The sequence below is a fragment of the Nestor notabilis genome, unplaced genomic scaffold, assembly GCF_000696875.1.
Source record: "Nestor notabilis isolate BGI_N333 unplaced genomic scaffold, ASM69687v1 scaffold17562, whole genome shotgun sequence".
NCBI classification, from domain to species: Eukaryota; Metazoa; Chordata; class Aves; order Psittaciformes; family Psittacidae; genus Nestor; species Nestor notabilis.
In genome coordinates this window covers 40697-65461 of record NW_009919930.1, presented here as the reverse complement: position 1 = coordinate 65461, position 24765 = coordinate 40697, and the positions used below count along the sequence as shown (strand labels likewise).

At 36.5% G+C, this 24765-nt stretch overlaps 1 protein-coding gene across 2 annotated transcripts in view; it reads right to left on the bottom strand.

The window, feature by feature from the left end:
* Positions 1-453: 453 nt before the first annotated feature.
* The window catches only part of HEATR5A (HEAT repeat containing 5A), a 54585-nt gene continuing 30273 nt past the window's right edge, over positions 454-24765 (bottom strand). The window contains exons 19-35 of one of the 2 annotated variants that reach the window (XM_010010460.1): positions 23849-24038; positions 23177-23346; positions 18240-18378; positions 16910-17119; positions 15830-16069; positions 15007-15188; positions 13125-13193; positions 12535-12714; positions 11071-11305; positions 10391-10639; positions 8583-8710; positions 7511-7658; positions 6518-6790; positions 4012-4224; positions 2947-3098; positions 1302-1515; positions 454-1026 (exon numbers count right to left, since the gene is read on the bottom strand). In XM_010010460.1, the coding sequence (XP_010008762.1) occupies positions 725-1026; positions 1302-1515; positions 2947-3098; positions 4012-4224; positions 6518-6790; positions 7511-7658; positions 8583-8710; positions 10391-10639; positions 11071-11305; positions 12535-12714; positions 13125-13193; positions 15007-15188; positions 15830-16069; positions 16910-17119; positions 18240-18378; positions 23177-23346; positions 23849-24038 (3294 nt within the window). In that variant the 3' untranslated portion in view covers positions 454-724. Of the gene's footprint in view, positions 1027-1301; positions 1516-2946; positions 3102-3999; positions 4225-6517; positions 6791-7510; positions 7659-8582; positions 8711-10390; positions 10640-11070; positions 11306-12534; positions 12715-13124; positions 13194-15006; positions 15189-15829; positions 16070-16909; positions 17120-18239; positions 18379-23176; positions 23347-23848; positions 24039-24765 lie in introns of both variants that reach the window. The other variant, XM_010010461.1, reaches the window with a different exon arrangement.

The following is a 24765-nucleotide window of genomic DNA, read 5'->3' as shown; positions in this document are numbered from 1 at the left end:
AGTGAGACTATGTCAAGCAGCAAGGCACCAAGCCTGTGAATACTTACATATGCATAGTAGTCCCACTGTGTAAAGCACTAGAGTCCTCAGTGAAGAAGCATTGTAGAGCTGTATGTAACAGCATTCGTTAAATCTCAGCCAGTTTGAGAAGTTATTAGGATTAAAGCTATCAATATTACCTTTATTGAGTTGATTTTTTTTTTTTTGAGATCAACAGTAATCTATTGTAAGGCTCATGAAGATATTTGATCTGTTTACTTAATGATGCAGTGTGTTAAATTAGTAATTAGGATAGATTACAACCTGCAAGTAAATTTATGTCCCAGTTAGATTTAAAACCCAACCAGGGTAACTTATTTTTGACAAACATTTAAAACAAAATCAATTTTACTTCCTGGCTAAGTGTGGGCTGCTCCTAAATATATCTATGGTAAAGTTCATTATAGCTTTTAATATAGGCATGTGCATTTCTGGTATTTTAGTTTAAAGGAATCAAAAAATACAGATTAGATGACCTCTGATTTATACATAGTGTTTAGAGATGTTAAACAAGTCTTACACTAACAAGAAAGTCAGAGATTTGCTTTCTCTTAAAAACTCTGTAATACTTCAGTGCAAACTGAAATATATGAGATCAACTCACAGTGATCCTACTCTGATTAGAAATTGAAATTTTGCTGATTTGCTGTTGATATCAAAGTGCATAAAATGACACTATAAGACCTTAAAGAAAATTGGTCTTTAGCTGAATGCTTGAACTTTTCCCAGGATTCTTTGCATGTTTAGCAGTCTTTGCTTTGATGCTTTCTTGATTGCCTTTTACAGCTGACTCAAGCCTCGCTTTCATAGTTGGAGAAGAAGCCATTAGTTTTTTAAAAACCGAGGAATACTGCGGACCAATCTGCATCAGATTTTGCAAAGCAAACTCATGCAGACTTTTTGCCGAGTTTGTAGCAGAAACCAGGGCATTTTCATCCAAAAGAAAGGAAATAAGGATGGGAAGAAGACCGGCCACCAGATGAGCGCCTATAAATATTGAACACACAACTTAAACACATATTTTTTAAAAACAGCTTCAAATTCTAACTGTTTTTTCTCTGAATTAACATTTAACACACACTGTAAAGCTGCAAACAGTTCCTTGAACTGTACAGTAAAAAGAACCAACATTCTTATTAGCAATTTTGTTATCAATTAGTGTTCAGGACTGGATTCCTAGTGGTTGTTTTGCTTTAACTTGTTACTTATGGCAACTTTCAGCATCTCTAATGCTTTGGATACTAGTAATGGAAGTAACTTACGGTGCTCTTCCTCAGCAGTGGCTGTAAGAGCTATAACCACCTTTATTCCTTCCTCAATGACTTGAAGTTCAGCAGCATTTTCAGGTTTTGCTTTTTCTGTTTCCTGCAGTTTTCCCACAATGGATGGTGCTAAAGAATGAATATAAGGATATGACACAGTTTTGTTTGGGTGCTGAAAGATGGAGTGCAGCAGCTGGTAGCATTTACACTGTACCTAAAGGGAAAAATCAAATTTGCAGTTACAAAGTGTTATACTTAAAAATGCATGTCAGAGTGTTTGAAAAGTCACAACTTGTCAGGTGAAGCTTTGGGGTGGGGGACATGCTTCAGCTTGAAAATTCACCAGGTTGCAAGCTGCTAATTCATAATACTTTATAGAAGCATTGTAACTTGTAATCAAATTATTAAGAGAAACTAGATCATGCTTCCTGTTTCTTCCCACCAAGTCCTACATCTTCCTACAGTTTTGAGTTAAGGAAAAAAAAGTATTATTTTTGTGTGGAGATCATGTCTTGGTACTGTTTTGAAAATAGACTCCTTTTCACACAAAAAACCCAGCTGACTGAAAATAGGTGCTTTAAATGTAAGCATTACCTCTGTCAAACTATAGGCACAATTTTACACCAGCTCGAACAGCGCATTAGCTGGCATGTCACTGGAAGTCAACAGGACTGAAATATCAAGTTCCTACATAATTTCTGAAAGACTCATACACTTGGATAAAATTTGCAAATGCATACCACCATCTTCTTGCGGTCATATTTGGCATCCCTGGTTTCCTATCTATGGAAACCAATGTTTATAATACTAGAAATGTATTGATATATAAACAAGTACTTTCCTACAGCTGTTCCTCAAGTAAAGGTGGCTTTGTTTAAATTTTGTTACTACATGAATACACACTACATGAATATACCAGAGAAGATACAAGTAAACCAGTTTACAGTGAATTCTCACAGTCAAACATGAAACCTAATGCATGTTATTATCAGAGCTGAACTTTCAGAGTGAGAAAGTCCCAACTCCTACAAAAGCCACTTGTATTTGCAATGATAATAGATGGATTTTTTTTCCCCTCTGATACTTCACTTTTTCAGATGAAGTATAGTAACAGAACTATGGCACTACAATCTAAAGTGACTATTTAAAAATACTTATACTAGGTCAGAACAAAGCATTAATCTAGCTCAATATGCTGCCTCCAGTACTGGCCAGGAGCTTATGTTTATAAGACACTAGAATTTAGGTAGTGGTACTTGCTCCAGCTCTCAAAGACCCAGAGCTGAGAGATTTCCTGTGCAACAGACGCTATCTGCGTGTCAAAGACAAAGTAAAAAAAACAGATGCCTGAAAAAATACACAACTGTGTTGTGTACTTATCAATGTGTAAAGCTCTGAGTCTGATGCACTAAAAATAAAACACAAAAAAACCCCATAGAAATACAGGAGGGTATACAGAATAAAACACGATAAAACACACTGCTGGGCATGTTCCTGCTAACTTGTCCAAACTGTATTTTAAAATAATACAACAGATGCAGGCAGGACAGAATTAACCGGAATCAACACACAGGACAAGTGAACCAACTGGACGTAAACTAAACCTATGTGGTACTGATATTCTTGTAACTTCATCAGTACTTACAAGAGGATCTTTTGAGTCAAGCGTTATTTTAAACTTCTCAATACAACGCTTTTGAAGGCACTCTATGGTAGTAACTTCTGGACTGGTAGACATAACGAATACTGTAATAGCAGTAAGCAGGCTAACTTCATCACGTTCTTGGAGAAGCCCATCTACTAACAATAAAGTAAGCAGTCAGTTAGATTTGAATTAAAAAGCAATTCTATGAATTCAAGTGTTACAAAGAGGTGGAATAGAAATATCAACATCTACATTTCTTTAGCATACTCTGATGCACTGATATGGACTGTTACTGTAGTAAAAGCCAAGGCCAAATGGGGAATTCAGGAGTAGTTATATGCATATTTAGAAATAACAGCATAGTCCTATTCCATTGTTCCTCTATGTAAAGTACAATAAATATCTTTGAAGAGCTGGTATGACATATTAGGGTACAATCTATTTTGAGAATAAAAAATTTGCATGAAGAACATGTAATTCTTTTGCTATATCTTAAAAAAACCCAACATTATAAACAACAGTTCCAACAACAAGTTACAACTTGGAGAATAAACATAGGAAATGATAAAAATACTAAAAACTTGGGAAGTTGAAGAAGCAGCACACAGAAAAGTAACTTTATGACAAAAATATTTATTCTTGAACCACTGTTTTAATACCCTTTGCTTCAATACAGACACTAGTTCTTTGTGGAGAACCTGCATGCAGTAGAGTTGTCTTTTATGCTCAACTGTACACTGAAGCAGTAACTCCTGCTTATTCCATCATAGCCCATAACTACCTTGTGGCACTACATAATACAGGGGTAAGCCTGCAAACCCACATTTATACCTTTACAGATGACTTCTTACATGAACTGCAAGGACAAGATTGCACTATAGTTTCAATACTTTGTAGCCAACTTTGTAGTTCTCCAGTGACTAAGATATTAGTCTTTCTTTAAGGAGTGCATATGTTTAATTTAAATAAAACCAAACAACCTTTCACCCAAACGTTTCTTTTTTATTGTTTTTGTTTCATTTTTAAACACACAAACCTCAGATTTGTGCTTACCTTGATCCCAACAGTCAAGAACTGTGACCAAAGCACTACGCAGAAGATCAGTCCAAGCAGTCTGACTCTTCTCTGCTCGAGCCATTGGAGAAGACAAGAGCCCTTTAAGAGCTTGTAGAGACGCAGCAACGGTCAACGGTAACTGGCCATCTTGCAATTTCACAGCAGTTTCTTTAAGTACTCCAATGATTAGGTACAAGATAGTAGGAAGAACTGAAACGCTTCCTGTAAAACAAAGCAAATTAATTTCACATAAGTTTAAAACATTCAGGTACCTTTTACAAAAAAAAAAAACAAAAACCACCAAATAAAAAACAAACCAGTTTTCTTGGAATGTCTTTTTTATTTGCGATTTATAATTTTTAATCACCTATGTGAACGGAGGCACTGGTAATCTGAAGATTTGAAATATCATGTGACTTGCTATAGCAAACAGGGAGGCAGACTGCATAAATGAAGTTAAATCTTCTCCCTTTTTAAATTACCACTATATATCTTTTCCTTGATGATTTTATTATATGAAGCATGGAATTAAGTTATGTTCAGAGAAAACAACAGAAAGATCAGAACCACTGAGGAGCAGAAGAGGAGAAGCTATGGAAGTATACAAAGCACTGAATAGGAGAAAACAAATTATGAGCATCTAAGCATATTTTGCAAGACAATACAGTGAAGGAAATTAACAGTGGGTAATTTCAAAACTGGAAAGAGGAAATACTTCTCCCGCATGATTTGTATTTAGGTAAGGTTGCCACTGCTCCAGGAAATCGCTACAGTCAAGAATTTAGACAAATTAATAAGAAGAGGATCACAGACTAAAAACGCGTTAAAAAAAAATCCTAGAATTATGATTAAAAACTCTAACAAATATTTTGCAAAAGAGAAGACCTAAGGAGAGAAGCAGATTGTCCCACAGCCTACTAAGCAGATCTTCATCGCTCCCTCAGAATCTGACAGTCAATCTGTCAGAATAAGAGACTAAAATAAATAAATAAAAATCAGTGGAATAGCTTGGCATAGCAGTTTTGCATATTCTTATGTCTTCGAATCTACTAGTAGTACAGAACTCTACATGAATTTGAGGCAATCTAGGAACCTACATACTTGCATGTTACTACTATCTTAAGTTCCGACTGATCAAAGCACAGAGTTGAGATATGGCTTAATGTGTCTATGTCCTTGCTTAATTAGCAAAGCTTGTTTTTAAAAGATTTTAATATGCTCATTTGTGAGAGACCTGTTGAATAACGAGGGTCTCTGACATATGCGTAAGTATTTTCTGAACCTGAAGACATCTACCTTCTATTTTTAAACAGCCAAGTCTGCAAACTGACTGTGAAAGGCAGCTCACGAGCATCATTCATTTGAAAATTTTATTATGCATATGTACATGGTCTCACAGGACTCTAACTTCAGTTACCTATTAAAGGGGAAAAAAAAGATACAGAAAAAAGATGCATTTCCATGTACAAGTTCTCTTTGATTATATGAGTTGACTTTTAGAGATGTTTCTTTATTCAACTGACTGTATAAGCAAGCTTAAGATCTTTTTTAGTCGCCTGACTGAAATGCTAAGTTCTCTGGGGTAAACATCCCATCTGGTCCCAAGCTGTTAAGTTTGTGGAATAACCTGAACAGTTAAAGACAAAAAGAACTACAGAGATAAAAGAAAAATCACAGATTATTTCTCATACAAGATAGTTGCCCTTAGAGGTCTGTTTCCTTTTGCTTTGAACTGATAAATAATGAGCTGCAGATGGAAAGAAATCACACCATCACCCTACAGTGGTAGCAAGAACTGCCTACTATTCCATTTGGAATATGCTGCCCCCTGAAGAAGAATCTTGTAAGAGAGAACAAATGAAGAAAAAATTTAAAAATTTCCAGGGCTTGTAAACACAAAAATTTGCCTAAGGTGTAACACAGATACCTAAGGTGGGAACAGAGGAGTAGGGCAGAAATGGTTTGTAAGTGTGGCTGTACCAGTACTGAAAGATCATACATATGAATATGCTATTGAGGGGTGGTGGGGGGAACCACCTTGAACTTTGGAGTGAATCGAAAATGAATCATGGGTAAAAAATCAACTAGTCTGAAAAAATCAACCTTAATTCCTTAAAGTGGCTTCCTAACGTTCAAATGATGGTTCTTAGTGAAAGGCAATATGATACATTTCCCTTTTAAATTTAATTTATGTCAGCATTATAAATTCCAGAACAGACAATTCAAGAAGAACCTAATCATGTAGCTATCATATACTTCCCTGAATAAAATGAATCTATTAATTGCACCGCTACATGTGGGAGGAAGAGAAAAACTACTTCTCTAATTGTTTCAATTTTGTAATTTGTTTTGTAATCTGACAGTCAAAAAAATAATTAGAACAGGAAATTGTCACAAGCAAATCAACACAACTTGCTGCCAGATTTATCCAGCTGAGAAAATGAGGTAATAACAAGGGGGCTCAGAATAGCCCGATATTCTTTCATTAATCTTTTCTTGTGATGAAACAGCATACCTTCAGGAGAGCAGATTGCAGGAACATCAGAGAGAATAACTAATGCTGCTGCTACCAGTCTACTTCCATCTTCTGACAGTAACAGATGTTTTCCAGATTGAACTGCAGGGCTACAAGTTAATTTAGGGTTGAGCTGGGGAAGCTGTCTGACAAGAATGCAAACACACAACTCCAGTGTTGCGAAGACTAATGATTTCCCAGGTACCAGTCCTCCTGTGTCTTTGCCTTCTCCAAATTCTGGTAACGTTTCCTTTTCTGCAGCACCATCATCAACTAAAACAAAAAGAAATATAGCAGAAATCTGCAGGCTCTACCTTGTTTCCAGAAAGTTTACTTCTTAAGACTGTTTCATCACCAAGCGATAATCTTGATACATATCTATATGCATGCATATGTATTCAAAGTTCTACTGGCAAACATCCATCCCCCTGAATAAGCAAACTATGCACTGACTGTCAAAAGGAAAAATGTGTGCAATAATTCAGACATACAATGTGCTAAGGCACCATGCCAATATGATGTCACCTGATAAAAGTGTTTTGATTCTTCTCCCAGATTTTTTATTTTATAAAATGAACTTTAGGAAGTTACAATCAGAGTAACTAGTGAAGTATGGCTTGTAGCAGCTGCCTGTGCCGAGTCTCTCCCTTACTCTACTGCAGGTGATCCTAGGTCTTCACTAGGACTCCTCCTTCCCTGACACCACACAAGACTATCCCAACTGCAGTTTCTCCAAGTCTTCCTCCTCACTTCATGCCCTCTACTCACCTCCAAAACCACCTGCTGTCTATCATGCCACCCCAATTTCTCACGTCAGGCACCTGGACTGACCTAAGTAAATCAAGATTGTGAAAGGACTGACCTAAGTCACCAATTGTGAAACACTTCAAATTAAGATGCATCTTGGAACATCATCTTCAAGAACGCAGTTTTCCAAGAAAGAATTGCTTTAACCCTGGTAATATGTATTCAACATCTCATACATTACTGTACCTTCTGCACTTCTCCGCTTTTCCTTCACATGTTCCTGAGCTGCAAAAAGAATCAGCTGAACCACTTCAAGGGCAGCAAGCTGAATATCAGGTGATTCTCTAGTCAGTATCAGTCGATGCAAAACATTCAGCATCTCTACGCCCAACTCCTACAGTAAGAAAAATGCTTAATATATGGCCATTTTAATGCAGGAATTTTAGAAATTTGTTAATACCTGTTAAAGCCAACAGTATTACTCTTATTAATCTCACTAAGGAACACAGTTTAACTGATGCAATCTCAGGAGTTGGCATTTTCTTCCAGACCTAGCTCCTAGCTCCCAGTAGCTGGAGTCCTGCTCAATTTTCCCAACAAAATAGTAATCACAGTAATTTAGACATAAGGCACTGCAAACTACTAAAAAAGACCCCCCAAGTAATCTTTATCTTGTGGCTTTTTAACTCTTGAGGGTGGAGATACTACACTGTAACTCTGCTACAGTATATGCCTTTCCTTCCTTGGAGAGAGCACCAATGGTCAGCAGAACTTGGGCATGTCCACAAGCTTTATGACTTTTGCCATGTTAGACAATTGCATGGCACACAGAATGGTATAAAGCTTAACTCCAAGGAAAAAAAAAGGAATTTTGAAGTTACTACTTCTTTTAGGATCACTGGTGTGTTGTGTGTGGGGTTTTTTCATGTGGCTTTTTGTTGTTGTTGAATACCATTGGTTTTGTACAGTTTCCTTTTATCATCTTCAATATTTACAATAGATTAAATTGAACCATCCCTTGACAGAAGGAATAAGAGAACTTTTTTTCTGGAATTCCGTCTTTACCTGGCTCTCATACTACTCATTTAATTACTCCTTCCTGATGAAATCTCCTCAAGTTCACTGCCCCTCACTGTCTCCTTACAGGTTCCATGCTGTGCTCTTCTCCTCTCTGTACAGCTTTAGATTTTGGTAAAGCATATAATTCACCTACTACTTATTTGTTGAAGATTCCTGCATATACAGTAGATAGTACAGATAGTGTTCAAACCAAAATTATGCCTTAATTTTAGGGGGCTTTTGATCATTGAGACATTACCTGATCACCACCTATTTTTGACCTCGGCCATGGAACATCAAAGAGTGCCTGCAGGGCACGTAAGCAGGCAATAATGTTCTCCATTGCTGCATCTGATCGAGGAGAGCAGAGAAATTCCACACTAATTCCTGTAAGCATGAGAAGAAAAAACCCATATGTGTGTGAAATTTTAAAGAAGTAATTCTGTCAATTGCTGTGTAATCCAATCAGATATAGAAATAGCATTTGCATTTTATATTAAGTGAATTCATCTCCTGTTGCTAATATCTTCAGGGAAGACCTCTATCTCCCTCAAAACAATGAAAGAACTTCAGTTTCTACACAGTATAAGACATGATTCAAACTGGCTATTAACATAAATAAATAAAAATCCAGAGCAATTTCTAAGTAAGACACTGAACTCCAAGTCCAGTGAATAGGTAGGCAGTTAATAATGAGTGTATCGCAGAATATTTGCTCAATCACTGATTTATGTTATAGAAGGAAATAATGGAGAAAGTAATAATAGTTCACAAATTCAAAAGCAGAGGTTTTATCTTCCCATTTAACAAAAACACTAAAGAATGCAGCTATCACAGTTGGATCACCAGCAATAAATTACATGAAGCCTAAGCTTGCCAATCCTAGAGCAGATAAAAAGAACCACTTTTTTTCCTCAGCTTTTAGGACTCTTCAGATGACAATTCATGACACTGGAGATAAACTTCATATAAACTGTGATCCATATTCTCATTCCAGTTGTATAGCTCTAATTCCACAACGTGGGATGACTTGGCAAACTGACCAATATACACTAAAGAGCTGTGCAACAGAAAATATTCATGTTTTAAACTTCTTTTAGTTTCTCTCTAGGAAGTGAAAATGAAGAAGTGCAGTATGTTCATATGCAGAATAAATAAGCCAGGTGTCTTTGGCAAAATATACGAAATTTGAAGCACTAATCCAGTAGCTTAGGAAGCAGGGAAAATGAGCAGCATTTGCATCAGGGGTCCAACTTTCAACTGAGGAAGCAATGGATTTCCAAGGGAAACTGTCTTTGTGCAGGAAGAGTGGGATGCAGAAGAAGCCATATGCATCTGGGTCATACAAACTCATTCCAAAAAAATTATTACAAAAGGATTTTTTTATTGTTACAAAAGAGAGACCAAAGAAAGAAAAATACAACCAGAAATACCCAATTGTGTATATTTAGAGAATTGGGACTGAGTTCGACTGCCTGATAATCCTCTGGAGTAGCAGATGCTTAAACAGAGCTTTATGTGAACTTAAACATTTTTTTACTGTGAGGGTGACTGAGCACCTGCACAGGTTGCCCAGAGAGGTTGTGAAGCCTCCATCCATGAAGATATTCAAAAGCCATCTGGACACAGACCTGGGCAACTGTGTTTATGTGGCCTGGCTTGAGCAGGAGTGTGTGGAAAAGATGACCTCCACAAATCCCTTCCAACTTACACGCTACTCTGTGATGCTAAACTACTTCAGTGATGCTAAAACATACACTCTGTAACCGTAGTGCTACAGTTGTGATAAAATCCACCCTTGAACTTGCATGTTTATGAGCTGAGCAGTAAGCACTTTTTTAGAACTTGGGTGCACTCACACTGAGTGTTTTTTCTACCACATTTGGGAAAACACTCTACAGTTTTCTCACTAGGACTTAAAATTCTTCTGACTGGGTATTTTTCTAAAAGATGCTATAGTCAGTGATGCAGTTAAATCTGAATAATTAAATATTTATTTGCTACATTTTTATCTATTAAAATTACATTTTTGGTTACAGCATCTAGACAGATTTTGCACTCACTAACCCAAGATAAGATGAAATCTGTCAGTATTCACATCCTCAGGAGATTTCACCAAGGGCCTGGTAGAAGAATCTTGACACATTGTAGTTGGGGTGACAGGTCTAGAGAGATTAGTAACTCCTTCATCTGGATCAACAACAATGAAACCTGTGCTAGTAAGCCATAATGCTGTAGCATAAAGTATCAGTGCCCAGGAGTTGTAGTAATGAGGTCTGGCGTTTTCAATAGTGTCTGCTGTATAAAATGTGCCCCCTGTAAGAAGAAAAGTTACAGTTTTAAAGATATAATTTATTTTCAACTACCATATTTTCTCATTCTTGTAAACGGATTGTTCTTTTCATTGAAATTATATTTATAGTATTTCATGTATGACTTTCTTTTAATGTTCATCAATACTAAAATTCAGCCTAGTACGGGCACTTAATTTAGATTTATTTGGATAGAATCCAATACAATTACCTTTTTCTTCTCTCACCCTTAGAACTACCCAACAAATAAGAACACCAAACAAAGCACTACTCACATCAGTGAAATCTCTGTTCTCAAAACCAGTCTTTATCTTTAGACACGTATACAAGTACGCATATTCTCTATACAATTTAGTCTTACTGTGATCTTAACACAAGCTAGGGCATTAATGTTGTGCATTTACAAGTGAAAACATGACTGATTTGCTTTCTTACCTTCAGCAGGCAGTTGTGATGCATATTCTAAAGGCAAAGTTAAGAGAGCAAAATCTTGAAGTGCAGCAAGCCAGAGCTTGCTTAGTGTTCCAAGATCTGCCTGTACCAAGTCCAGCAGTCCAGTGGCTGAAGATGTTACATCTCTGTAGTTTTCTTCTGCAGAGTTTGCAATTTTGAAACAATGATTGTGTGCATCGCTTTGATTTTTCTGCTTTTCAACTGCAACTATGTAAACCTGTTTACATATTTGGAGAGAGATTTACAAATATTAACACTTGGAAAACTACTGTGGTATTAGCATGACTACCTGTTGAGCCAGCATGAGGTTTCCTAGAATCTATTCCTGCTTCAAGTCCAATAGGCATGGGTGAACAAGCATTTATTTTCTAAACGTTCTGAATCCGCTGCCTCAGCTAATCTTGATGCAAGAGTTCCAATAAAGGAAAATTTGCTAGAACTCCTAAACATAGCTGCATGTAAACCAAATGTAACTTCTCTGCCTTTAAGAAATATTGTATTACGTGTTCAGCTTCAGCTTCCAAACATCAAACCCTGTTACAGTTATAGCTACAAGACTGAAGAACTTATTATCAAATAATACACCTACAAACATGATCCTGAAATCACAGTTAAATCATTCCTAAATCTTATTCTAACTGAAATGACATACTGCATTTGCAATCAGCTTCTCAAACTATGTATTACCCTGTGTTAGCAGTAAAGAATGAAGAGTAGTCTTGCATAATTTGCAGACTTTGGGTGTTACTATCAGTAGGTTAGCTTCAATGTGAGAAGAGGCCTTTCTAGTTCTTCTAAAAGATGGGCTTCAGAATTTTTCAGACTAGCAACCCTCTTCAGTCTCTCCAAAATGCCCTTCAAAATGCCATTCTCAAAAGGAGACATAGGAAACCAGTTCAACTAATTTGAAGTTAGCTATTGTGAGTATCCATCCCTACAGTTATGATTTCTGTATCTTTTTCAAGTTTTCTAGTTGCAGTGGGTTTACCCAGGCCAGCAACTAAGCACCACCAAGCCCATCTTCCACTTCTACCCCACAACAGGATGTTTCCTTTCAAATTCTGGAAACAAGAAATAGGTAAGACCCTAAGTGAGAAGAAACTGCCTAGGGCTTAAGTGAAATACTCATAAATTACAGGTCATGAAAGCTTATCCATAGTTTACTTTGTCATAGTTTCTTGTATCTGAGATCCAGTACAAAGTTATACAGAGTTTGTATAACTTCATATTTCTATTAATGTATAGTATAATACGAACAGTTTAAATAGCAGTGCTTTTGTCAAGTTTACGAAATTTATGTACTGCTTAGCAGCATCAAAGCAAAGCAAAGGACCAGCAATTTGTATATAATGAAGCATGTAAGCAATTCCTGAAACCATTCTGTCTGAAAGGTTCTAACTCACTTACCAGGTATCAAGACTATGATTACAGAGCTGTTACACTAACCTCTGCCCAAGCCTTAAGCACGGCTAGTATCTCCATGGTTGAGGTGCTTTCATTATATTGTTGACTTTGTGCTTCTTTCCCAGCCTGCACTTTGAGCAAAGAGGATACAAGCAACTGGTGAACCCTTCGAAGGTCATTAAGATCACTTACTACACCACTTGCTATCCAAGCACTGCATACCTAGTGTTGCAAAACAGAAATAATGAGAAAGAAGAGCCAAACACCACTGGACAGTCTTTTTTCAATCTGTAAAATTATGAAAGATTTAATTTCTACTGAGACACAGGCACACTTGGATAATAATCAATGTTAAATTACAGTGCAGTTTAGTATACGTAAGTAATGAAAACCAAAAACATCAGAGGAATGTCAAATAACAGCCGAAGTACCAACTGCTAAAGTTTTACAGAAGATTTTAAAGTGTATAAAATCTTTGAGTTGTTACAATATAGAGGTAACAGGGGCGACATTTTGTGTACATTGAGGATTTGAGGCTAGATGATTTATTTCCTTCTTCTTGTGTGGTTTATCAAGGAAAAAGAAAATTTCAGAGGGTCTATTACCTAAGACTTCAGACTTTCAACACTTGCCTGACATGCTTTCGCTGTGACATCAGGAGGAGCTTCGGGAGCAAAGGCAGGCCTAAGTGCTGCTCCAACCTGAAGAGAAGTTATACAACATCTAATACACAGCAAACAATTAACTAAATAATTGCTTTTCATAAGGAGGCTTTGTTGCAGTTTTTCTTTATAAAGCATAGTTTCCTTTTCATTTATCCACAGACTGTTTCAGTGAGGTTAAAGAGCAGGGAGACAACTGCAGTCATACTTTTATTGTTCTGCTTACACTAAAGACATGGTTCTCTCTGAGAGAGGTCTTCAAATTTGATTCTATTTTTTGCACAGCCTAAAACTGAAAAAGCAAACTCTTCCTTCCTTAACTCTTGACTTGATGAGTAGGCCTCAAGAGAAAAAGCAATGTTCCAAACCATGAAAGACTTGCAAGACACCTAATTAGTGATATTTCCTTGCTCAGAAAGCATACAACTTTAAGGAAACAAACAGCTGAAGTTGGTCAGCTTTGCAAAGTGGCTTTGCAAAGTGAAACAAGGGAAGAGCACAAACCCCATTCACCTAATAAAGAACACACAGACATATACTTACCAGCTCGCAGAGATTTTACCTACTCTCACTGTTGAAAGCTATTTCACTAAAGGCTAATGAAAACTTCCCTTGCTGCTTTAGCTGGTATCTGAACACTCAGACTTAAGTCCGATGCTCTTTGGGATGAAAGTACAAAGTGTAGTACAAGTACTACAAACACAAGTTTCTGAAATTAAGTGAAAAGGAATTGGTTTTAATGAAAATTAATGTCAGTTTCTTCAGACTCCTAAAGCTCAGACTTCATTTGAGGAATGTCTGAACAAGATTTCAGGAACCATTACTTAAGCCCAGAAAATCTCTGTCCATCTGTTCTAATTCTGGTTATTTTATGGGGGAAAAAAACACACCAACCCTGAAACCCAGAAAACCACCAGACAAGAAAAAGACTAGATATTTAACTGCTTCACATCTCTTCAACCTATATGAAACACCTGATGAGCAGATCCATGCATAGTATTAGCAGAAACACTTTAAGGGTAGTGAAGGTTAAAAAGGAGAATTATTAGCAGTACTTGTGACCTGCTTGACAGTTTTGGACAGCAAGGACAGATGGTGAATTTTTTTCCCTTGGTAGTTCCAGACTAGATCAAAACACTTCTCCTCTCCCACAGGGAAGTGCCAGTAGAACAGAATTCTAATGGCAAAAGCAAAAGCAAAGTGAGTTAGGATGTCTTCAGTTTCAGGATCTCTCAATTTCTACGAGAGAAAGGGATCTGACTTACTCAGTGCCTGCTAGAACTTGAAGAATGGGAGCCAGATGAGGCTTAACACAGCTGCCTGTCATATTTAGCACAAGTGTGGTCTGGAATGCAAAATGATCAGGACATCCTTTCTGTAAGTCTCAACCAAGCTTAACTGTAACAGACCTTGTGAGTACAACCCATGTTTTTACCTCCTCTAGCTTATTTATTGACCAAGGACTCATAGTGGGATCTCTGGTGTGCAAAGGCCACTTACTTCAAAGCAAAGTTTTAAATGACAGTTGTTGCTAATATTTCTTGCAATACTTCCACACTTTGAAAGCAATGCTTTAAAAAAAAAAAAAAACAACCCAATGTTCTACTCTGTTTCTCCTGTATTCAAATAGTGAAGAAGGAAAAATTCTGAAACTTGCAAAACTCTGGGACTAAAACATTATATGCCAACAGAAAAGATGCTTTCTTAAGGAAGTCTGAAGAAATCAATAATAGTTTCAGTAACAAACTAGCTGAAACCGAACTCTAGCACTACATACCGCATAAAGCAAATTTCTTGTAGGGATTAACCGTAACTTTATAAACTTTTCTAAGTTATTAGCAATGGTGCTTACATTGGCTTGATATTGCTCCAGAATTACATGACCTGGAAACTCTGGTTCTGGTACAGCTGCAAACTTTCGAACAACGATTTGCAATGTTTGAAGCCCAGAAAGACGAAGTTGATCACTGTGATCTGTGGCAGCCATAAAAGCCATACGGATCAAGTCGGCTAAATGTAATACCAAAAAGTCATCTGAAGAGAAAACAGAAATTAGAAAAGAAAATAGTTTTATTAAATTTAGATTTACACATCAGTCTTTTTTTTTTTTAAGACATCAGTCTTTTATAAGATTGCTCCCAACATTTTCAAAATGCTGATGATCTAGGCTCCTTCCATTTGAATGTTAAAAAAATCCCCAACCAGACAACAAACCATAAATATTCTTATGTATGAGGAAGATTTTCTAAAAAAAGAGTTTTGAGGAAAACACCTCCAGATAAACATAGAGAGGTACTGAAAACTGGCACTGTGTTGCTACTGCTAATTATGCAAATTATGGAAAGAAAGAAAGAGTGGAGTTTTTCAGTCATACTGCCAGATACCAAACTGTGATGGTGTAGGCTGGTGCCAGCTATCACTTCTGATTGCCAATGCTTATGCAGAAACAATGCCTTCCAATACATAAGCCATGGTACTATAACCAGGGAAGTGTATTTTGGCAAATAAAAATTGCTCTACACTTTAATAGATATAGGCTTCTAATCAGAATAAGTAAAGGTTTCAATGACCACAAACAACAAATTTATGATGAATTTCATTAAGATACGAAGAGTTAACATTTATTTTAAGCACACTTCACATTCTGTGAAATTCTTTCAGTGCTTAACACATACCTCTTGAATCACGTTGTTTTCTTTCCTGAGCCAAAGTTATGTCGAAATGTGCACTGCCTGCATTTTCACACTGGCTTATAATTTTACAGACACACTCTGCAGCAAAAACTCTGGTAGACCATCGTGGATTACTGAAAGGATGGAACCTCTCATCGCTGTCAGACGTTAATATAGATGCATCATCCACTTTGGCAGTTTCTTCTTCCTGAGTGGTATCTACTGAAACTATTGTATTGAAATCTGTAGGTAAGACAAAGGAGGAAGAAAAGAATAAAAGAAGAAATGTAATATTCTGTCTTACTATAACTGAAAACTATAGAAGGACTCATAAGGAAATCTCTTCAAAATCCATCTCTCTGTGACGCCCTTCAAGCTTGGTGCCTTAAAGTAAATGCTAGAATTAAAAATAAAATGTAAGAAAACATTCATTTGATACTATTTGCTGGAAGACAAGAAATCCCATGAAAGTAAATTAAGAACGTCAGTGAAAGAAGTAAAAGAAATAAAAAAAGCCTTTTAAAATAAGTGTGGTACATTAGAAGCTAGTACCTTTCCACACAAATACAAATCTAAATGCAAGTTCTCCTCCTGCATTGCAGGTAAAATAAGACGCCCCTCCACTCCCCCAGTATTCAACATAGTAATTAACTTTCTCTGCTCAGGAGTTTCATTGTGGTATAGTACATCTGCATTATTCCTATTATTAATAGAAGAGAGTGGCTGAATATTTTTCTTGTAATTGCAGAGGACCCACAAGCCTAATTGTATCCTGAATTTTCATTTCTGATACAGAAATAAATTAAAATTAGGACTATAAATCAGCAAGAACATGAACAGACAAGACATACTAAGATGTTTACATAAACGTGTTCAATATGGAAAAGGCGATCAGAAGGGAGAAAGTCGTATTCCTTCTGAAAGAACTAAGTTAAAGGGTCCAGTGTTTCATTATGAAGGACAATGATACACTTCACAAATGCCAAGCATTCAAGAAACAAAAATACTTTCCCTCAATGACATACTGTACTGCTGCAGGCCTTATTTTCATTGTGTTTGCAACTACAGTGTACTAGGACTTACCAGCTGAGGCAGCAAGAACATCTTTACAAAGCTTCAGCCAAAAAGAGAGCTTTTCAACTGCCATTGAAGTAAGCATATGAGTCAGAGTCTCTTTGATATCTTGGCACAATCTTTCATCCAATTCTTTGTCCAGCAAGCTGAGCAATGCCCCCTCCAGGCCTATTTCTCTGATGTTAACATCTGCTAAGAACAAAGTCTGTGAGCTGAATGCTGTACATCACAAAACTGCAATAATGACCACAGAAACCCGACTGAAGGTTGCACACAAGAGTATCTTGTGAACAAGTGTCTAGTCCTGAAATACTTCTGAATAACAGCATTCATTCCTTTAATACATATCTAAATCATCTCAATACAAAACAAACTTTGAACTTCTACAGAAATGTACTAAGAACCAGAAAGTTACCGAGGGGTGGGGGGATCCTACTCTGAATTTCACAGCATTACCATCACCATAGCATCTGAGCTTCAGAGAAACATTATCTTTAGCCATCTCATTCTTCACACTGACTCATGAGGTGACTCTAAACCAATGTTTTAAGTTGAAAAGGAAATTAAAATTTTTCTCGAACAAAGCTCAAAACCAGATACATAGAAATAACTTGTTAAATAAATACGACCAATTTTTTTTTGCCTAATATGACCAATATTAAAAAGCAATTTTACTAAATGACTATAGCCTATTGAGGTGGTTTAGCACCAGCTAGTAAGAAGGAGAAAAATAACTGTTACAGCTGAACCCAGGACACCTATCTTTTTAGCAAGTTTCCAAATCAACTTGAATTGAAATCCAAAGTGATATCATTTATTACCATCATCCTCGGATGAAGCAGAGATTATTATCAGGCCTTTTAGCAAAAAACCCCAAACCTTTAGGAAGTTAAAAATTCAAGGGCACACAGGTAATCTTAACTAGTTCTCCAAAGAGGTCAACAGAAGCTTTCTGCAACAAGTTTTGTACACCTTCCCTCAATGACAGATTTTTAATTTAAGAAGAGATCTATGTGGGAAAACAAAACTGTGAATATGCATATAAAATGCTGGACCGTGAAGCAGTTACTGTAACAGATGCTGGCTAGATAGGCTTAGGTTTCTCTGTAACTCCACTTGCGTTTGCTCATTTAGTCATCTTTACTATCTACAGAAAAGCAATAGTATCTTCATTTTATCATTAGGAAAGGCTTTGGATGCTTCCATAATTAGTTAGTATATAGAAACCTTCAAAGTTAAAAGATTTCAAGAACACAGCAAAGTTTTCATACCCATAGCAGAGTTTAAAATTCTCTATCAATGTTTCAAGATCTTTGATCTCAAAACTTCAATACATTACCTGGAGTAAAATCTTCTGTGTTCTCTTTAACTAATGAAACAGCATATTCTGATACCTCAGCAGCTTCTCTTTGCACAAGCTGACGTAAGCAAGCTACCACCGCACGTCTCAATAATAAGTATGAGCTACAGAGATTCACCTGAAATATGCAAGAAGAAACAGTAAGGTGGCTAACGAACCTTTATAGTAATGCCTCAATAAAGCTAGTATTTTCAGAACAATTGCAGTTATGACAAATCTGTGAAGTCAGTAAGCATGTAATTGATGCTATTTTTGCTCAGCTATTTTTTTTTTCTTTTTTTTTTTAATCCCAAATGAAAGATATTGCAACACCTGTAATCAATTTTAACATATCGGTACTTTTAACATTTTCTCACCAAAGGTAACTTATAAGACTGGTTTGGGTTCCCACAGTATCGGTAGGAAGACCCCTGTTAACTTCAGTGACAGCTAAATCATGGTCTCAAAGAACAATGAACTCTATTCTTTGACTACAGGGTATGTATAATGGGCCTAAAAACTCAGTGCAAGAGAGAATTACTCTAATCATCCTCAGATATAACTAGAGAAATGCCAACATAACCAAGGGTGAGATGGTCAATCAGGCATTAGTAAATCCAAACTCCCATGCATGAAAGGAAGTTTATAAGAAAGGGCAAAAAGAATACTGCTGCAATTTCATCACAAAAAGTATTATATACTCAGATTACACCAAATTACATTTTAAAGAAGATGAGAGGAAGGGTGAGAGTTATTGATGAATGTATCACACTGAGACAAGTCAGCTCTCATGAGCAATTTCTGGCAAAAAAGTTTATAGCATCACCGTATTTTAACACCGCCAGGCCAGAGTTTGTTCTTTATACTGGAAAAAACATAACAGATTCACTTTTACAGGAACAAGGAAAAACACTTAAAAAACCCATGACATATCCAGGTGTATTTTTGTTGTTGTTGGGGTTTTTTGTGTTTTGTTGGGTGGTGGGTTTTTTTTTGTTGTTGGTTGGTTGGTTGGTGGTTTTTTTAATTTGTATTATTATTATTTTTATTTGCTTGCTTTCAATTTTCAGAACATTCTGAAGGAGATTCCAAAGATACAATAAAGCAGCTGTGTGGCCAGGCAAGATATCTACACCAATATCTATGCAGCTTCTTTTAAATTAAGATCAGGTTATCATCAAAAATTTATTCTCTACAACTAAGCAATTGTGCACCCTTAGCTGTTGCCATCCTTAAAATAGACAGAGCTGAATGTCTGCTGCAGGGAAGCCTTGCAGCAAGGTCATGCACCTCATTTGCCAGCAACAGGTTAATATATGTTAGTCAAAATGACTAATATATATTAGTTAACATACAGTTAAAAAGAACAACTTAAGGACAGAGTGAGATAGAATTTCAGCTTTGTTACATTAACAAAACTAAGCTTCATCTTCTGAATGTCAATGCATGCACATGAATCTACAATACTCAGAATTACATGTTTAATACACACAAAGATACAATCTCTGCATAATTCTTCTACAAGGAAAGAAATCTGACTCAGTAAGTATGTCTGCAAGATACTTTAATTTAAACTTTAAAAACAAGTGAGTTTTTTAATGCAATATTTATGCAAGCACTCTACACATTCTACTTCAAGTTGGACATGCATAAATTCCGTGCTCATTTTTAACAGGGAAAAACAGAGGATCCAGTTCAGGCTGCTGAATAGTGGAAGATGCACATTTTTCACCTGTCTCATTCTCTCATATTCTAAGCAGGGCACAGCACTAAATAACAGACACAAAATGCAAGCATCACATACAAACTTAAATGAACAAACAGTTCCCTTTCTGTACTTAACATGTTAAAAACAAAATTATGCCTCACTAAGCACATAAACGAAATGCATATCTGCCGTCTGCAGAAAGTTAGGAAGGGTCTGGTTAGGATGACAATCAAAAGTCACTTGACATGCTAAAAGAAATTACATTAAAATGGTTAAAAGGAAAAGATAAAAGGTGAAATAAAAAACACCATGGCAAACTGCAACGTTTAGGATTAACAAGGCACAGGGACCTACCAACACAGAATTATCCAACAAGATTTCCTGCACAAAAACAAATGACAAACCAGTCATGACAAAACCAAAATATAGATATCACAGTGATACCAACCACACATGGAGACCATTACATGTAAATTCTGCACATATTAAAATTCAGATTCTTACCTCAAACATACCAAACCCTAGTTTACTTAGTTCATTTATCTTATATTTAATGCTGTACACACTTAAATTGCAAGCCAGCTGCCCCTAAAATTAGTACTTAAACAGTACCAAGAGAATAGCAGAGCGTAATTATGGACACTGTACACTTTCTGTGCTTCAAAATACCTTCAATGTCTTCTAGCTCAAAAACTGATGTTCAGTACATCATAAGCTCACACAGATCAGCAATTCAGAAATCTGTGCTCACCTAAGTTAGCTTTAGAGCTAACGTTAGACATGATTAAAAGCATACTATTTCTATTCTGCTGGAGCCAAGAATTCAACTTGCAGGGTAAGCATTACTATTAGATGCAAAGCCCCATGAAAAAAGATCCAATTGACAAACAAGATAAAATACTTTCAGAAATGACGCTAGATAATGACAGGCACATATACACAATTAAAAACAAAACGAAACAGCGAGTCAGGGAAGATGTGTATCCGTTGTCTGAGTCCTGTTTTGTAAGTGCTATCATAGTCACAAACTCAACGGTCTAAATACTTTGGGGAACTGAACCATCTCATGCTCTAGGGGGTGGGAAGACAGGTGGAGGAGGAAGCCTACAGTTGCTCACAGAAACTGTGTTGGCATGGCTAGTGCTACACTTACTTATAAATGAAAGGGGAGAAGAGGCAGAAGAGGAGGGGAAAGAGAAAATGTCTATTTCAGAATTTTTAGAAGGGAAGTTTAAAGACACTGAAACCTTGGAGAGAAAGGGTGAAGAAGGGAGTTGGTTCAAATGTTACTAAAAAAGAAATTATTTGCACATTTATTTTCAAGATTATATGAGTGACAGTTCGTATTTCTACGGACAGAAGAGGAAAAGATCACTTATCTGGCCACAAATTCTTTGCCTCTCCTCTTTTTCTGCCTTAATTAAACAATGCAGTGGTAAATATCCAGTGTCTAGTGCTCAGCTTTTATACTCTACTTCCCCTTAAGATTTCCAAATGCATTGCAAGGGAGCAGAGTCACACATTGTTCTCCACTTGCAGAAATCTAAACTCATGGAGAGTCCAATACTTTATCCTGCTTCTCTCACAAGATGGTGATTTAGTAGGTGGAAGCTACACAGAGGGTGGCGAGTTTTACAAATGCAGAAGTCTGCTTGTGCGATGTTCTTCTCACAGACCTGCAAAGCACACACTCAAACCTTCTTTGTTTATAACTCTTATTAGAGATGTACTGATGTTTACTGAATGGTCAGCACCAACTGGCTGTAGTTCTGTAACAAGTTCATGAAAATGAGAAGAATTCACCCATGTAAGGCCACTGATTTTGGTGGACTCCTCCCCCAGGAAGTTCACAATTGTTTCTGGGGTAGAGGTGGAAATACAGACGTGTAAAGACACACAAACACTTGAGCCATGAAACATGCTGCTTCTTAAATGAGTAACTTTATATTAAAAATTTCCTAAAGTCCTGTATGAAGTACTGTGAAACAATTTATAAAAACAATAAAAATCAGTAATATCGTATAGACACCTTTATCATAACATCCTCTTTATTATTAAGTACTTGCTATGAGTTAAGAGAGATCATACTGTAAATGGAAGCAGACTGTACATGGACTTGCATATGATCCCAAATGCTAATACATCCTCTGAGCAAGAAAGTGACTTATATGATGTGTTGTGATTTTATCGATGCAAGAAAAGAAAAAAAAGTGTTTTACCCAGAGAAGAGAAAATGGTATATCTTAAAAGAACAAATGCTTCAAATGAATTCCAGTTATTCTGCAACCAGGAAGAAAAATATTAGAAATCCCCAACCCTACCTTACTGTCTGTGGTTTTTTTGTTTCTCTCTGATTTACAGGGAGACTGAGTGATCTTATTAAAAAAAAAAAAAAAACAAACAAAAAAACCCAAACACACACCCCCGCTCCCAAACCAAACAAACACAACCCTCACTAGCCCCTGAAAACCCACCAAGACTAATAACTATCGGAAAATTACTTTTGCTTTCTTCATTGAACAAAGCACTTCAGAGCAGCAGAGACACAGAGAATTAGGGGGAGCAAAAACAAACAAAAAGCAAACAAACACCTCCGTCCCTGCCACTTTCTCAAACAGGGCTGAAGAAAAGACTTCTGTTGATTTTTTTCCAAAGACCTAGTTTGACTATTACTTAAGTGTCAGAAATTTTTATACTGACTGCCAAGAAGTCAGTACACTGAAGCATTAGTGCTACAGAAATTACAAACCAGAGAAATCTACAGTTTTTCACCATCATGAAAAAACAAACCCAAACAAAACAATTATCACTAATTAGTAAACACTTTTTTCCTTTTTTTTTTTTTTTTTTTTTAAGTCCTTCACCTAAGACAAAAAGCAGCAGAGGAAAAAAACTGGCCAACATAAAATAGCTGGTAAAAATCCAGCACAAAGCTGTAATGGATGGTATATCCTGCCAGACAACTGGCCTTAGTAAGAGCAGCAGAATGCACTTGCAAGCACTGCAGAAGGCCAATATTTTTATAGAACGTGCTCATCTTGTAAAGCGGAAGCAGAAAGTGGGAAAAAAATTAAAAACATAGAGAACACTTGCCTGAAGGAGGATATGGAACACTTCATCCCTATACAATGATCAGTTTCTCTGGTTAAACAAGCATCTGTATTTTTTAACTGTTTCTGAACAAAATGTTTTAAAATACAAGCATATAAACTAGTAAAAATATACTCACACATAGGCAGCTTACAAGGCTAGACAAGTTAACATGTCGAGGAGCAAACATGTGAAGCTGCTGAAGGCAAGAAATGGCTTGAGCCTGAACAAGGCAGTCAGGGTTATCCTGCATCACCGCACAGCCCAGGAGGCAGGAAGTTCTTAAGGCTGCAACTGTAGTACTGCTACCTATATTCAAAATAAAAAAAGGTTTTTGTCTTTTGTTTTTAAAATATCAACTTTCTTTTCAAAACATGATACCTGCCTTTTTCCCAAGCCACCCATAACTCTTATCCTCTTGAAGGAATGAAATTTCAGTGATTAGCTACATAAAAGTTGATTTAGATCAATATTTTAAACGTCTACATCATAACTAAGACACAGGCTGGCTCCTAACTCTTGAAATATGAATACCTTCTGTTTCATGCTAAATGTATGAATTTTCAGCCCAAGGCAATGCTTGGAGAACCAGTTCAAAGGAAAAGACGTCAGAGAGACACTATTTTTGGAAAACTTGCAGCCATGGCATCTTGATTGCATAAACTCATGGCCTGTGAAATACTGCCTTACAACGAGGAAAAACACTTAGCATGTACTTTTTTGTTTATAAAATTTGAATTACACATTCAAACAATGTTTAGCAATTTTGTTGCTAAACCGAACAAAGCTGACACTATTGCATGTTGTGTACCTTGCAACTCAGGGCCTAGCGAGGTAATAAGTGCATTTAAACAGCGACCAAGGCTTTGGTGAACTTCGGCATAAGCAGGAGGCACGGTCAACAACAACATGAGAACAAGAGATAAGGTAGGTTCCACATGCACATGATACAAGGGGCCAGCTAAATCTACTATCAGCGACAGAGAGTGTAGTGCCCATGCCTGTAAAATAAGAGAAGCAGTCGCATAATATCTATACAACAGAATAAACATAAGATCTTCTAAAAATTTGATAGTTCAAGTGAAATTCAGTGAATAAGTATAATAAAAGTTGCACTTTCAGGTTTCAAAGGGACAAATGGAGAGGTAATAGAAGGAAACTTTAGGAACCTGATGCTTAATAAGCCATTTTTAGTATTTTACAAGAAACTGTGTTCTGCAAGAAAAGAACCATTTTAAATTTGTCAGTTAACAAAAAAAAAAATTAATCTGAGAGTACATTAATTTAATACTGAGCACTATTTCTTAAATGCATTCTACCCTTTGTAAAATTTCTGATGGTCCCATGTGTAAAACCAAGAGTATTATGAAAAGAAACCCCAAACTACAACAGAGTTGCTGAAACAAGATTTGGGTTAGTCTTTGCTACTTTGCACCAATAGCCAAATCTGTTTCATGCCAACATAAAGTTCTTCTCTGTGTATAGATACTGCAGATAAAGCTTAAAAAAATTCTTTAACTAACATTTAGGCAATAACATTGAATACATTCAATGTCTCTTAAAGTTGTTCTGACAGATAACAGTTTTAGTCACAGAGAAATAATGTGAATTAATCTTCAAAATATCTTGCCTTATTCAAGGAAGTATGCTGACCAAGTTCTATAGCATTGAGGCTACAAATCCCTGGTTTTTACCACATAACCCTTCAACAAAAAATGCTGTGAGATA